We start from the raw sequence: 14,159 nt of genomic DNA on the forward strand, positions 1-14,159 counted from the left end.
ACAACGTGTCGCGTTTAGTCATACCGACAATTTACATAATGGACAAAATACCTTTATTGTTCCACGGTGACAACCATATTACAGCATTAAATAATCAATTTGTCGAAAAGTTTATTAAACCGACAATTCACGTAATAATCCGCGTCTACTTCTGCATTCCTCAGAATGGGATGCCTTCGCAGCCGGGATAATAAATTTGAAACAACGCGTGATCTACATTAATGATCCGTGCAATATCGCCAATGTACGCTGCCGTTATTAAGAAATAGAAATACTTTCTCTGTGTATAAACACTCGCAGTGCCTCGAGACACTACGGTTACATCCGATCGTAAGACTTGTACACTGCTACGAAAACGACACGAAACACGTGGTCGACACGATTAGTATTCACAGTTAGGGTAAGGTTCCGTAAGGTGGTTTCTGTAACGCCGATTCTTCCCGAGCTTACGCCCAGTAGCGTGTTTAATTCGCCGTTGGTATAAACGCGGAATCCTCGTCCTCTGAGACAAGTAACGTCCGCGTTACCTGCTTTAGTTGATGAGCAGAAAGAGCGTGATTGCGAATCCGGGTTGTTTCGAAGGCAAGACGACGGTACCACTCGATCCGAAGTGTTTAACACTGGGTCGTGTATTCCAATGGTCACGCGATATTTGCCAGGCAGTCACAATTGATCACCGATTACAAGCGGCGAACGTACACGCGGAGCATCTTTACGATAAAAGTCGTGGCTGATCGTTGGTTTCGGTTAAGCGGAGATAAAACGTTCCAGCTGAAAGGAGCGCGGCGGTGTTACTCTTTCAGCCCCGGGCCGACTTTGAGTATTTCGTTTAAAAAACTGGCTCTCGCGATCGCCGACGAGGAGAAGAATTGTTACGATTCGTCGGGTTTATTATCAAATTGATTAATTAATATCCCCTCGGAGGAAGTTAGATACGCGCGTAGATGCAAATAATCGCGGTGCTTAGTCGACCAAAGTTACCACGGAGATCAGAATCGGACCATTAATGGATATAGCGGATAGGAAACATCTTCGGTGTCCAGCGATTATTACAGTGTCCGAGAGAGGACCAAAGTTGGTCTCTCGAGGAAGACATCTTCGAAACTTGTTAACAACATCGTATCATAACAACATCACCATGTCCACGGGTATAACAGTAGATTGGATTCTCTCCATCGTTATTGATCTTGCCAGCAAAAAGTCAAGATTCGAAATACTTCCATTTTAGCACTCAGCACTATTATCGTTAGAAGGAAAAGTGTAACGTCACTAATGTTGCGCTGTTTTCTTTTTTTCTTTCTTTTTCTTTTCTTCTTCTTCTTCTTTATGAAATTAAGAGTCCGTTTCTGAATGTTTCGTCGCACCTTACATCACGGGCAGTCTTCAGATCCATATTCGTAGGTTTAGCGCTTTGTTTACATGGCCGGGGAAAAAAAGGGGGAAAAAAAAAAGAAAAAGTTGACGTGCCGAGGGGGTAGTTTAAGCAAACGACTGAACGGCCGCGATGCGAGATGTCCAACGTTGTTGTGGTTCACACGGCTCGCGAGGCCGCAGTGAACTGTGGGTGGTCGCTTCGGAAAGGCTTTCCCGCTTTCCACCAGCGACGCACCACCGCGCCACCCTGTCTCTACCTCTCTCACCCTCACCGCCACCCTTGTCCTCTTCACGTCGGACAGCATAGCAACTTCCCCCTTCAGCCGAATCCCTCCATCGTTACCCCGACCCTCCCACACACAGACAGACACACACACACTTTCTTTCTCTCTCTCTCTCTCTCTCCCTCTCGCCCTTTGTTAGAGAGTCTTCGGCTCACCCTCTTCGTCGTTCCGACCGTAGAAGAGGGTGGCTCTTCAGCGGTTCGCACGAATGCCCGCCGTTCGCCGCCTTCGCGAAAACGAGGATGAGGATGAATCTAATTCGCGAAAAGTGAAACGTAGGATCGAAGTCAAGGGTCAAATATTTATTGCGATTATCAAATGCTTCGGAAACGTTAATATCATCTCATTAAATTCTTATTAAAAAGGTTTAATTAAATTGTTAACGGTTTGATACGCTTGTGATATAATATGTAACGGGCACGCACGGTACCGCACATAGATACAGAATTTTATAAGAAAGTTATGTTCTAATTATATTCACGTTGATGTTAATTTTTTTTTATTATTAATTTTTTTTTTATATTATGGGTAATTTTAACATTCGATGTTTCAAGCCACGTGAACAAGACTTGTTTTAATCAAACCGAATTTGACAAATCATTATTTTACATGATATTTTATTTGTACCGTTTGTGAAATAATTATCAAAAATATTTCTGCAACTATTACAAAAATGTTTAGTAACATATTTAAAGAAAAGAAAAAAATGTTTAATTAAAATGAAAATGTAATTTAATTTATTTAAATTATTTTTACTATTTTTGTCTCCGATAGGTTTTTTCGTAGATAATCAATCTTCCAATATTTCTCGTAAAAAGGAGCAACTGTTTCAATCGTTTGACAGCGCGTCTCTGTAATCGCGTAAAAATTGACGCGAAACGCGAAGCAAGATCCATCATCTCTCTGTTGTCTAACCTCCCACACGTATCTGTCTGTCTTGTTCCCTTGTCACAGCCGTATAAGCATCCATATATGTCACGTAACGTGTGTATCGAACACATATGGCGAAAGAGAAAAAAGTTTCGTTGAGGTAAAATAAAGCGGAACGCGCGAAAGAAACGAAATTGACTGCCGGATAAAATGTTCGTACCAGATGTCACAGCAATCGTACGTTTCCCTAGATAACAAACGACAAAAACCAAAAATAAACTTAAATAATTGAAAAATGTCTGTAAAAATAATTGCAACAAAGATCGCTTTATTTAAATATTTCTTTGATATAAACGTGAATTTTCATCGCGAATTAAAAGGAAAAACAAAGATATTTTTTTGCAATATGAACCACAGCGCGAATTTACATAGTAAAAACATTATATATATTTTTTTAATCTTTTTCAAACATAAATGCATGTAAAAAGAATTTTTATAAAGTATAAATTTGTGCACGGATTAACAGAAAAATTTTGTGGAAAGAAAAACAAAATTGTAGAAAATAAAAAGGAAAAAAGTTAGAATTAAAATAAAAATAAATATAATCGACAAATTAATACACTTGGTTTAATATTATAGTATATTAAATATTATAGTATTATACAACGTTTATCAGTGCAGGGCGATAATATAAATGCCTGCAATTAACGAGATTTCGTAATCGATTATCCTTTAGCAAGAATATCCCATTCATTAAACAATCAACGGGCGATTTTATGCCAAACAAAAGTACTCTACAAATAAACGGATAGCAATACCGCTGGGATTGCAATTTATTTGTAGACTACATCAATCGTGCATAATTGAATAACTCGAATGACGAGTGATTTGATACTTGCCGATTATTATCAAGTGTTGCAAATAATCCTGTTGAAATTATTAAAAACAGCGTAAAAAGTAAAACTTAATATTTCACACATAATAATTAAAATTTATTTACTTATTTTTTTTTTTAATGCTACTTTAATTAACTTCATATTTAATTGTATGGTACAAAATAATTTTTATTCCTCGAAAGTATAACTTTGGGAATTCTGTAATTTTTATTTATATTAACATTTTCTTTTCTTTCTTTTTTTTTATCTTGGTGAAATTATAAAAACAATCTAGTTGTCACCTTTTCTCTACACAGCCTATGAAAAAATTACTCTTGTTATCTAGGTCGTTTCGTAGATCGGATATTGATTCGTGCACAGTCTGTCGCCACGTATCCTTTGTCGACTGTATGAATCTTAACGACGCGTTGTTTATTCTCGATTTTGTTGCAGCCGGTGTCAGAGGAAAATATAATACATTAAAATTGTTACAAACAATCAGACTAGATTAATTAAGTTTTGATTACGCAGAACAATTTTATTTTTTATATTAATTTCAGTTGTTTCTTTTTTTTCTTTTTCTTTTTAATTTTTTTTTTTTTTTTTTTAGATCTTTATAGTAATTACTGTGGTTTATAAAAATATAATTTCCAACAATATTTGATGCGACGTGTGTAAATTTTTCGAAAATTTATTTAGATTATTTTCTTCGTGACAGTGAACAATTTATATGAAAAAGGGATAGGATAAGACAATTATTTTTATTTGAAATTTGTTGTTAAAATTATTAATTCTTATTGTTATTGACGTTGCTGATATGGAGTTTAAGAATAAAGCCAAGGTTTTTTAGTATTCAAACCTATGCGTAACGCGTGCACAGGTTTCAAGGAAAATCTGATTTTTCCAAGCTGTATTTGCGGTAAAGAAAACGAAAGAGGTTTTTCGACCGAGAGATGAACTACTTGTTTTCTCAGAGGTTCTTACACATTACATAGCTACGTGACTAGATTTATTGACGATGACCCGAGCAGTAAATACTCAGACCGTCTATCTGCGACGAGCATTTCCATTTTCGAGCTTTCATCATAACCGGAAGTTGAATTCTACACATTCAAATAACTGATTAAGCATTTCACTGCTAATTATTATTTACAGCTTCGGTCTACGGAAATTAAGTATTAGAATCAATATTTCTTGCTGTACTTTAGAAAGTATACGAGCATTTTCAAACGATAATACTTTCGTAACTGAGAAATACATGAAATGCACAGTAGCAATAGACACTTATAATTAATTAATTTTTTTTTTCTAAAATAATTTCAAAAATCAAAAATATAAAAAATAATAATTTGAAATACTTGTTATTTATTAATTTATATTTTAAATTTAATTTTTTTTATTACTGATTTTTTTTTAATTCTAGAAATTACTTTAAAGTTTCATTAATTGAAGTATAGAAATGAGTTTGTACTTTTAAATAATTTTTCTTATATGTATTTCTCTTATTTATTTTTTCTTAGTGCTTGTCGCAGATGTATTCGGGTTTGTTGCTCACGATAACAAATTAATTTTTTTTTTAATTATTTCCGCAAATTCTGGAGAGTCAATAAGTAACGTACACACGAACAATAAATTCATTCGACTGATATTACTGTTTACTTGCAAGCAGAGACTACACATAGTCAAATTGATGTCGTTATAGACAAACGACTTTCCTATCTCATATTACAGGAGGAATATAGTTACAAGAGCAATCTCAGATTTACACAGCTGCGCTTGCACATGAATAATATAAAGACAATAAATTTTTATTTAATATAATTTTACTGATAAATAAGAGATTTTAGCGGTAAAGTTAAAAAAAAAAAAAAAGAAAAAAGGAAATTCTTTATTTAATCTTCCACAGTCATTTAAAAGGGAGAAATATACGATCGAAATCAATCATTAGCTTAAAAATTAATATTTATCTAATAAATCCTAAACAGTTTTTAAATAAAGATAAAAATAATGTGAAGTAATTCAGCATTTATTAATTCACACCTCAATGTCTTCTTATTATAATATTTATAATAATCATCAGAATAATTGTAATAATAATAGTAATAATAAAACGTTACTTCAAATTATTGTACATCGATATATTATCTCGTATATACTCTATATTATTATTAATATTTATATATTTATAGACTTCTCGATCCTGCTTCCCAATTAAAGAATAGATTTTTTTAAACTGTATAGTTTATCACTTGCCGAGAGCAAATTCCGGCAACAAAAAATAGAAATTAAAAAAAAAAAAGACTATATTTGCATAAAAAGAAAACACACCTCCTTCGAATATTATTAACTTTTTTATATTCTTTTCTCCGTTCACCGAAAGAAACTTTCGGTATTCATCGAGAATAATGATCCAAAAATTAAATAATTAAAAATTACTCTCGGAATTAACTTTCAATATTAGTTATTATCAGTACTGCAAAATTTACAAAACTAAATTCTACATTTAATTTGATTAAAATAGTGACTTTTAATTATTAAAATAATTATTAATAATGCAACAAAAATAGTTTCTTTTTATCAACAACAATTAATATTGAAGATTAATGAGAGAGTGTTTTTTACTAGTCGATTTTTTTATGCAGAAGCTAGCATTATCGCGTTTTTATATTGAGAAATAATTTAGTAAACATAATCTAAATCTATAACTTACACAATTTATTCTAAAACTGTAATTTCCATCTTAAAATAAGCCTTGTTACGATCTTATAATATATTAATGATTAGAATAATAATCATAACAATAACAATAATCGATGTACGTAACATTAACAATTACAATGATAGCGATAAGCTTCGCTTCTGCCACTTTCGCGGACAAGACACTGTATAATTAATTTATTAAATCCGTTATCCCTCACGAAAATTAAAGATCTAGAAACCGATATGATATCAGTGAATTCAGTCAAAGGTTTCAAAAAGGAAAAGCAATGTATGTTAAAAATTTCTTTTCAAAAAAGAAAAAAAACGAAAAAAAAAAAGATAGAAGGAGGCAAAGGGAGGGCGGAGGAGAGAGAGAGAAAAAAATAACTAATTTATTTATATAAATTATATAAATATAATACATAAAAATATAAATATATTTCTAAACAAACGATTACCCACAAAAATACTTCAACTTCATTTTACATCGTATGTACAATAAATTAAAAATTATTCAAGGTCTTGAAATGTCTCTGAAATTCATAATAGACTTATATACAATTTTTCTACCAATATTCTACGCTGCATCTTAGACTTGCTCTTTGAATTTAAATTTCTGTAATCATTTAAAGTTTTTTTTTTTATTTTTTTTTTTTCCGGAATTTTTTTTGTTTTTTTTCTTTTTTTATCTGTACAGATATAGGATATGGAAGGATTAAGTGCAATATGATATAAGGAGAAAGGAATGATATACCGCGTAAAGATAAGATTAAAATAATAAGTCAAAATTAATAATAATACAACCTTTTTCATATCACATCATGTTCAAAATATTACATTTTATATTCTTTCATAAAGATTTTATTTTTCTTTAAGTTTAAAATTATTAAACTTGATAAAAAAAAAAAAATAAAATAAAAAAACAAACAACATTCAACAGAATTACACCGGTTTCTTGATCTAATTTTGACTCTTTCGAGCCCTTTTTTTATTAATTTTTATCACATGATTTCCCATCGCGCAATAATTAAAAAAAAAGCGATATGGTGCTATATGCAAAAAGACTAGACGCTACGTTGTTGTTGATTGTTATCGAAATTAAATAGTAAGAGAAACAAAGACTATTCTTATTACGTCGATAAAACGAAAAAGAATTTCCGAGAAAAAAAAAAAAAAACGTTTCTAGCGATTTTTTGTACTTTTTTGATTAAAGATTACAATCGCTTGTTCGTTCGCTAGAATTCGTCATTAAATGTGTGAATGCGTACATATCGGCTGTTCGATAATAATTCTAACGCTTAAATGTATGTGCTACTCATATCTTTAATTTCTTCCTTATCGCTTCTTATAAAAGTTCGTAGTGTATAATATTTAACATGATTGTGAACCACACTTACGCGAAAAATTAAATATATTATTATTATTATTATTACTATTATTATTAAATAATAATATATTATATTCCTCGCATAAAAATAAAACCATATTTTCTTCTTTACAGAGCAAAAAGCACAGTTTTTTCACAAATCCGTTAATTACATTCTTTTTTTTCCTACTAATATACTGTTGGAGATAAACGCTCTAGATCCGCGCGATTCCGATCATTAAAAAGGATAGATCGTTGTTCGTTTGTGTTCAGCTGCTTTATTTGGTTAATGCAGCTCTAAGTTATAACAAGTGAAACGACTTAAAGACGATTAAATACGAAACTTTTTGACTTGTCTATATTATTATCCTGAAAGATTACATCTGGGGTATTTCGGAACTCATGTCATTATATAAGATTTTTAGTGGCAGATATTTGTAACCAACAAAAAGTTATAAAAAATTTTTTTTTTATTTTATAGTATGCGAAATTTAAATAATATCTAGATTTTAATATTTTTACTTGTTAATTTGAGAAAAGTTAACCCTCTCTTTCCAACAATAAGAAAAATGTTTCAAGACAAAGTGATAAGAAAAATAAAAGAAGTAAGAAAAATTGTTTTACATCGAATTCTGATTTTTTTTACAAAGGAGAAAAACGGACTGAAAAATCTGCCATTAAATCGTACTTATTATTTCGTTTGTTATTATAATGGAACGTGACAAACAAACGCTCGAAAGTTTGTCCGAAGATTTCTGTAAAATTCCGCGATATTTTGAGGAAGTTTTAAATTCTTTTCCTCCGAGACTATATTTTTATAAACTATCTGTGAAAAAATGTTATTTTCAATAGCCTAACAATTAAATTTCTATTATTATGCAAAACGATTCGACAATGTGTAACAAATGACAATGTTTCCCACTTTCGCTCACTGTCACTGGCAATGAATTATATAACACTTATGCATATTGTGTTTAAACATCTCTACATTTATATATAATACAATATTTCCTTTTTTTTTATACCAAGAAATTTAATTTCACATTTTTTATAGTGCTTTAATATCGGTGTGATAATTTGATAAAAATAATTTTTCCCGTAAGAACAGATTTTCGTAACAAGCTGACATTGTTTGCTGTCAAAAGTAAACAATTCTGAAAAGTATATAAATAATTTAAGTCTAAAAGAATTTTTTTTAATAATGGTATTAAGTAATGTATTATTTAATATAGTTCATAAATTCTAATTCAAACTTTTGCTTGCAAAATAATCCGTACAATGTGAAACAACGCTATTTTAACTTTTTAAATAGTACATTGCCAGTGTATGGACGTAGTAGTAGTAGTAGTAGTTTCTCTATCAAGTTATTCATAAAAGTACGGCATTCACGTATATTTTTCGTATTATAATACTAACCATTTTATAATTTTCGGTCAAGAATCAACTTGTGAGAAATGGAGATGCTTCTCATGTCAGTCGCAACACTTCTCTTTTAAAATTACTACACTACTCATCTTCAGTATCACCGTCGCTACTATAATCTTGTAATGTGGGTGGTCTCGAGAAAGGTGCCTCGTTGGTTTGACTGTATAATAGAAAGAAAAACGCAAAAAATTAGTTACATATTGTTAAATATTATCATCTAATTTTAACATTTTCTATATTAGAATTTTCTTTAGCTGTTTATATATTACATTTATAATTCATTAGCAAAACTCAAAAACATTGAGGATCGATTAATTCAACTTACGCTAATCTACGATAATGATTCAACCATTCTTCCAACATTTGTGCAACGAGCAACGGTCTCTTATGGAGCTTTTGTTGTGCTACCAGAATTCCACCTTCGGTTCTGCATACATCCAACCATTCTTTATAGATAGATTCCTCGCGACCGATTTCATCTGTCGTAAGAAAATGTATTGGCAGGAGTTTATGCTCGCGATCCATTAGTGGCATAAAAGTAGTTTGCATCTGGATCTGTATTTGCTCCAGTGGACTGTTGTTTCCACTGACTACTCCATGGGTTGCAAGAGGCGGTATTCTGGACGAGGCGTAGGGCTCGATTGGAACCAACGCTGTGAAATGGCCGCGTGTATAACCCAATGCAATAGGTGAACGGATGCAAAATGAAGGTTCCCATAATAGTGGTAGATAGACGCCCTCGAATCTCGCATATCCTACGGAAATAGTATTTAATTGAATTAAATTGAAAAATATTTAAAACTATAAAAACTGGGAAATCAATGATGTTATATCAGTATTTTTAAAATTTACCTATATCTTCACCGCGGAAACTTTTAACATATTTAACTCCATAAACTATAATGGGTCGTCTTAAAATGTGAGCAAGGGCAAACACGTGTAATTGTTCTAACGCGCTTCCAGGTTGAGCAGCTGTTGCCAACAAACTCTCCCAATCTTCCTGCCATTGCGTCTCTTCTAAAGTAAAATCTAACATTCTAGATGCTTGCGAGGCTTCGTACTCTCTCCAACGAGGATAAAAACTGAAAAATTATATTTTATATACATTTTTTTTTAAAGTAGCTTTTCCTAATTTAATAATTAAAAAGTTTTTTTTCAAGTGAAATAATTCTTTAACTTCTTTTAATTTAATTACTATTTTTCTCCAACAGTTTAATTAATTTTTATTTTTATTAATTTTATTCTATTATTTAGAATTATATTATATATTTATTTATTTAATCAAAAATCTTACAATTGCCCAGCTTGTTGTAGAGTATCGGCAAGTGCTCTTCTGAGAGCATTATCTCGATCAAACACACCCCAAGTAGCTTGCATAGCAGAATCTAGAAGACAATCTCCAGCCGACCGATTCCAAAGCGCATGTAAACGACTACCTAATCGTTCAGTAATTTCTAAAGACCAATTTAGAGCTGGCGGTTCGCCACCACCACCTTCCAATTGTTGTTGAGCTTCTTTATCTAACAATTCCTCTAGCATCTGCTCTTGTACAATACTCGGCAGATCCTCAACCTAGAAATATATATACAACTTAAAACATAAAAATAACACGCGCGCGTGCGTATAAGCATATGCGGAATTTACTTTTACACAATCGTTTTAATTATAATAAATTATAAAAGTTAGACGTTTAATCGAAAGTCTAAAATTATATATTATTTAAATATGTAATATTAACTAAATTTAAAATATTTACTTTTTTTTGCTAATTTATATCAAAATTAAATCTTTATCGATATCAATACCTCAGCTGGCAATGCAAAGGTGGCCATATCGGTAACAAAATAACAGGGAAACGAGCCCTTGCGTAAGCGTATACTATTGGTGACATGCCGACGAATCTGTACTGCAAGATCAGGTGCGACATAACTCGGTACTCTTTTCACTCCCGAGCCCGAACCTTCAATTTGAGATAGCAATGTTGCTAAAATATCTTCTCTTTGAAACCTATAGAAAATCCATTTAAAATCATATTAATAACGTTTAAAACTGTATAATATTAATATATAGAAGTATTTATTCTCAGTTATTTGTACATACCTAATAGCCAAGTGCACCAAAGTGTGCCCGACGTCAAACGCGCTGCTTCTATTGAGGAGTAAAACCTCAGAATGCGTCAATTGGCGGGCAGGATCGCCACCGCTCGCTAGGTAAGCTTCAACAGGGGTGTTATCACCTTCAACAATACCGAGACAAGCATTTAACCAACACCAATCGGTATGGCGTCTTAATTGTTTCAAACGGCGTTCATAATCACAGTTATTTGGAGATTGAGGAGTTGATAAACTATCATTCCGATTCTCCGTATATCTATGTGGACCTCTAAAAAACGTGAAAATAAGCTATAAATATCTTATATAATGCATATTTTTAACTTGTTTAGAAATTATATTTATATAAAATGAAATATTGAAGTTTTAATACTGTTAATATTTAAACATGTTTTTTTTCTTTTGTTCTGAATAGTAGATACATATTTTATAATATTCGATACTATTTAAAGACACTATATATTATTTAATACTAAAATATAAATTATTAATTTAATCACCTCCTTCCTATCGCTAAATTGTCCTCTCTCTGCGTTTGATGAATATATGGTGCATGTGGCGGCGATGGTAAGCCTCGTTGGCTATGCTCCTTTTCAGGACTTGGTAAAATCACATTTCCTTGCGTTATTTTATCCTTTTTTTCCTTATCTTTTGGATGACCGCACATAATGCATTTAGTTGCCTTGGGCCAGTTTTCATAAGTACATACATGACAGGACCATTTCTCTGGGTTTATATTATATAGTTTTTCTGGATGGAGATTAATTGGCGAAGGATTTAGCTGGGAATTTGATCCCGAGTTTGGTGGTCCATCGGCTAGTCGTAATGGTGCTAAATGTTCATGTAGATTCGATGCTAATGAATTGACAGACTGATTAACTGGCTTCCGATTGCTACATTGTACGCACCGCGTTGTATTCTGATAATTAAGATAAGTGCACATGTTACATGCCCATTTTCCTGCCGAAGGCAGATTCTGGCTGTAATTTTGCGAGGTAAAATTATCTGTGGGGCTTATCTGGGGTACAGGGCCGGAAGCAACGTTGGAGGAACCTCTTTGAGGACTGGGATCCCGAAGACGATAGATATCTTCGCCCAAGAGAGGCTTGGCACCTCTGCACATAGTGCATTTTAAAGAAGAAGGCCAATTCTCATAAGTGCAATACTCGCATGTCCATTTCTGCTCTGTTTCTTCAAGTCTACTAGTCATTTTCAATGGATGGAGAAATTAATCGATAGAGGTTTTGGTCTCGTTACCTCAAAATATGCAGTATTTTTTTACGTGGAAGGAAAGATCTAATTGAACAGTGACATTAAAATGTGCACTAAACATTAAATATTCTAGATAAACTTTTTTTATGCCGCACAGCGTTATAACTTATGGGAAATGTGCCCAAATATGATTTTCGGCCCAATATATGCTATGTAATCAGCATTATGTTTAATTGTGATGAAACAGTGCTGCTAGAGATGCGTCAATATAGACATCAATGGAAGAATCTGAAAAAGAAAGTAATATCTATATAAAATATATTATAAACAAACATAAAAAAATATGTGCGTATTCATATATCTCGATAAATGTAATTAATCTTAACTATATTTTTTTGCATTTAAATAAAATAAGTTAATTAATTACTCATAAGTATAAAACAATAAAAATTAATTAAAAGACGTTAAAAAAACTAAAATTATAAAAGAAAAATATATATAACATAGAAATAATATGATGATAAAAAGTAATCTGTTATCAAGACCATTTCATTTAATAGAATATTATTTTGAAGACAGAAAAGTAAAAGAAAAATATCAATTGATAAAACGTTCAGCTTAATTACTCCGTTTTCTTTTCTCTTTTTAATCTGTATAGTTTACTTTACAGAAAACTTGAGAAATTTATGATAAAGTAACACTTAAATATATTAAAAAAAAATATTAAAAAGTATAAAAAGGCGAAGTAAAATACAATTTGACAGAATGAATAATTCAGATAACTGATTATTTTACATTTAAATGTAAAAAAATATAAATATATATATATTTTTTTTTTATAACTTTCCGCTCCGTTATTCTTTATACAATTTATACTAAAAATAATGCTTATATGACTCTCATTTTCAAGACTTAAAAAACAGGTGCATCGAATATTCACAATTTTAAGCGGCTGTGTATTCGCTCTTTTTAGCCACACAAACACGCAAAAATTGGAGAACACGCGGTACCGCGTGACTGATCTCTCGTCCCCTCCTTCGCCTTCCCGAAGAAAACCTAACCTGGCAGGACAGGGGACGAGCTCCCTTCCCCTCCCCCTCTCTCTCCTCAGGTCAAGGGATTTCCTCTCTTCGACAAGGCGTAAGGGACAATATGAAATCTCCAAAATCAAAGCTTCGCGTTACTATCGTGAATAATGTAAAAGATGCGCGACTACCTCTAGGTTGATGGATCTGATAACCTTGACGATATCCTGTGCCACCTTGTGAAACCGTGCTCGTCGCCAGCTACCGTCACACGCGACTATTCCCCATGAAAGATCCCTCGAATCGGCGCCGTCTAATCGACTCATGTACCATTCATGCACCAGCGAGCGCGCAGTCTTCGTAGCGCGCCGCTCGCGTTCGCGGGAACAGATAGGCAGGCAAGTTAAAAGCCTCGCTCGCTCGCACGCATACGTACGCGCACGATCAATTTCGCGAGCGCGATGCTCGCCCTTCCTTCCTTCCTTCCTTCGGGATTAATAGACGACGACGAGAAATTGGAACGCGGGATGTAGGAGAAAGACAACCGCGACGTCTCTTTCTCGTTCTCTCTCTTTCTCTCTCTATCTTTTTCTTTCTCTCTTTTTCTCTCTCCCTTTCTCCCTCTTTCTCGCACGACGAAGACACAGTAGAAGACACGAAAACCGCGAGTCGCTGTCACCGCTGATCACCGCGTCACGACATCGTCTGGGAGCGTTCGCGCGCGCTCCACGGCGTGCTACTCCGCTCGTCACCCGATCCTCGGCGAACTGCTCCGTAAGTACGACCCGATGACGACGGCGATCTCGCTCGCTGACCGCGGAAGTAGGTTTTGACAGTCATCCGCAAACAGACAGGCACCAGTACTGCCAACCTCTCGCGGCCGCGGTACCCGTACCCCTCGTCCACTTCTCAGTGCT

At 33.1% G+C, this 14,159-nt stretch overlaps 2 protein-coding genes across 4 annotated transcripts in view; both read right to left on the minus strand.

The window, feature by feature from the left end:
- The window catches only part of LOC139103751 (octopamine receptor beta-1R), a 49,134-nt gene extending 47,361 nt beyond the window's left edge, over positions 1-1,773 (minus strand). For all 3 annotated transcript variants that reach the window (XM_070658733.1, XM_070658732.1, XM_070658731.1), the window contains exon 1: positions 52-1,773. The gene's annotated coding sequence lies outside the window, so the exon portion shown is untranslated. The remainder of the gene's footprint in view (positions 1-51) is intronic.
- Positions 1,774-5,413: 3,640 nt separating this feature from the next.
- On the minus strand, positions 5,414-14,081 carry Trbd (ubiquitin thioesterase trabid). The gene is made up of 8 exons (XM_070658722.1): positions 13,434-14,081; positions 11,506-12,505; positions 10,995-11,276; positions 10,700-10,901; positions 10,189-10,466; positions 9,747-9,976; positions 9,220-9,649; positions 5,414-9,054 (listed from the first exon to the last, which is right to left on the minus strand). The coding sequence occupies exons 2-8, from the start codon at positions 12,213-12,215 to the stop codon at positions 8,976-8,978; spliced, it is 2,211 nt and encodes a 736-aa protein (XP_070514823.1). The 5' UTR covers positions 12,216-12,505; positions 13,434-14,081; the 3' UTR covers positions 5,414-8,975.
- Positions 14,082-14,159: the final 78 nt, after the last annotated feature.

Source organism: Cardiocondyla obscurior, linkage group LG06, assembly GCF_019399895.1.
Source record: "Cardiocondyla obscurior isolate alpha-2009 linkage group LG06, Cobs3.1, whole genome shotgun sequence".
Classification (NCBI taxonomy): Eukaryota; Metazoa; Arthropoda; class Insecta; order Hymenoptera; family Formicidae; genus Cardiocondyla; species Cardiocondyla obscurior.

What these genes read in the sequence shown, in the direction of transcription:
- Trbd (XM_070658722.1), bottom strand. Translation starts at nt 12,215, where the DNA reads ATGACTAGTAGACTTGAAGAAACAGAGCAGAAATGGACATGCGAGTAT. An exon ending in CTACAACAAGCTGGGCAATT is followed by an intron (nt 9,977 to 10,188) that starts GTAAGATTTTTG and finishes ATAATTTTTCAG; the next exon opens with TTTTTATCCTCGTTGGAGAG. An exon ending in AATCATTATCGTAGATTAGC is followed by an intron (nt 9,055 to 9,219) that starts GTAAGTTGAATT and finishes TCTATTATACAG; the next exon opens with TCAAACCAACGAGGCACCTT.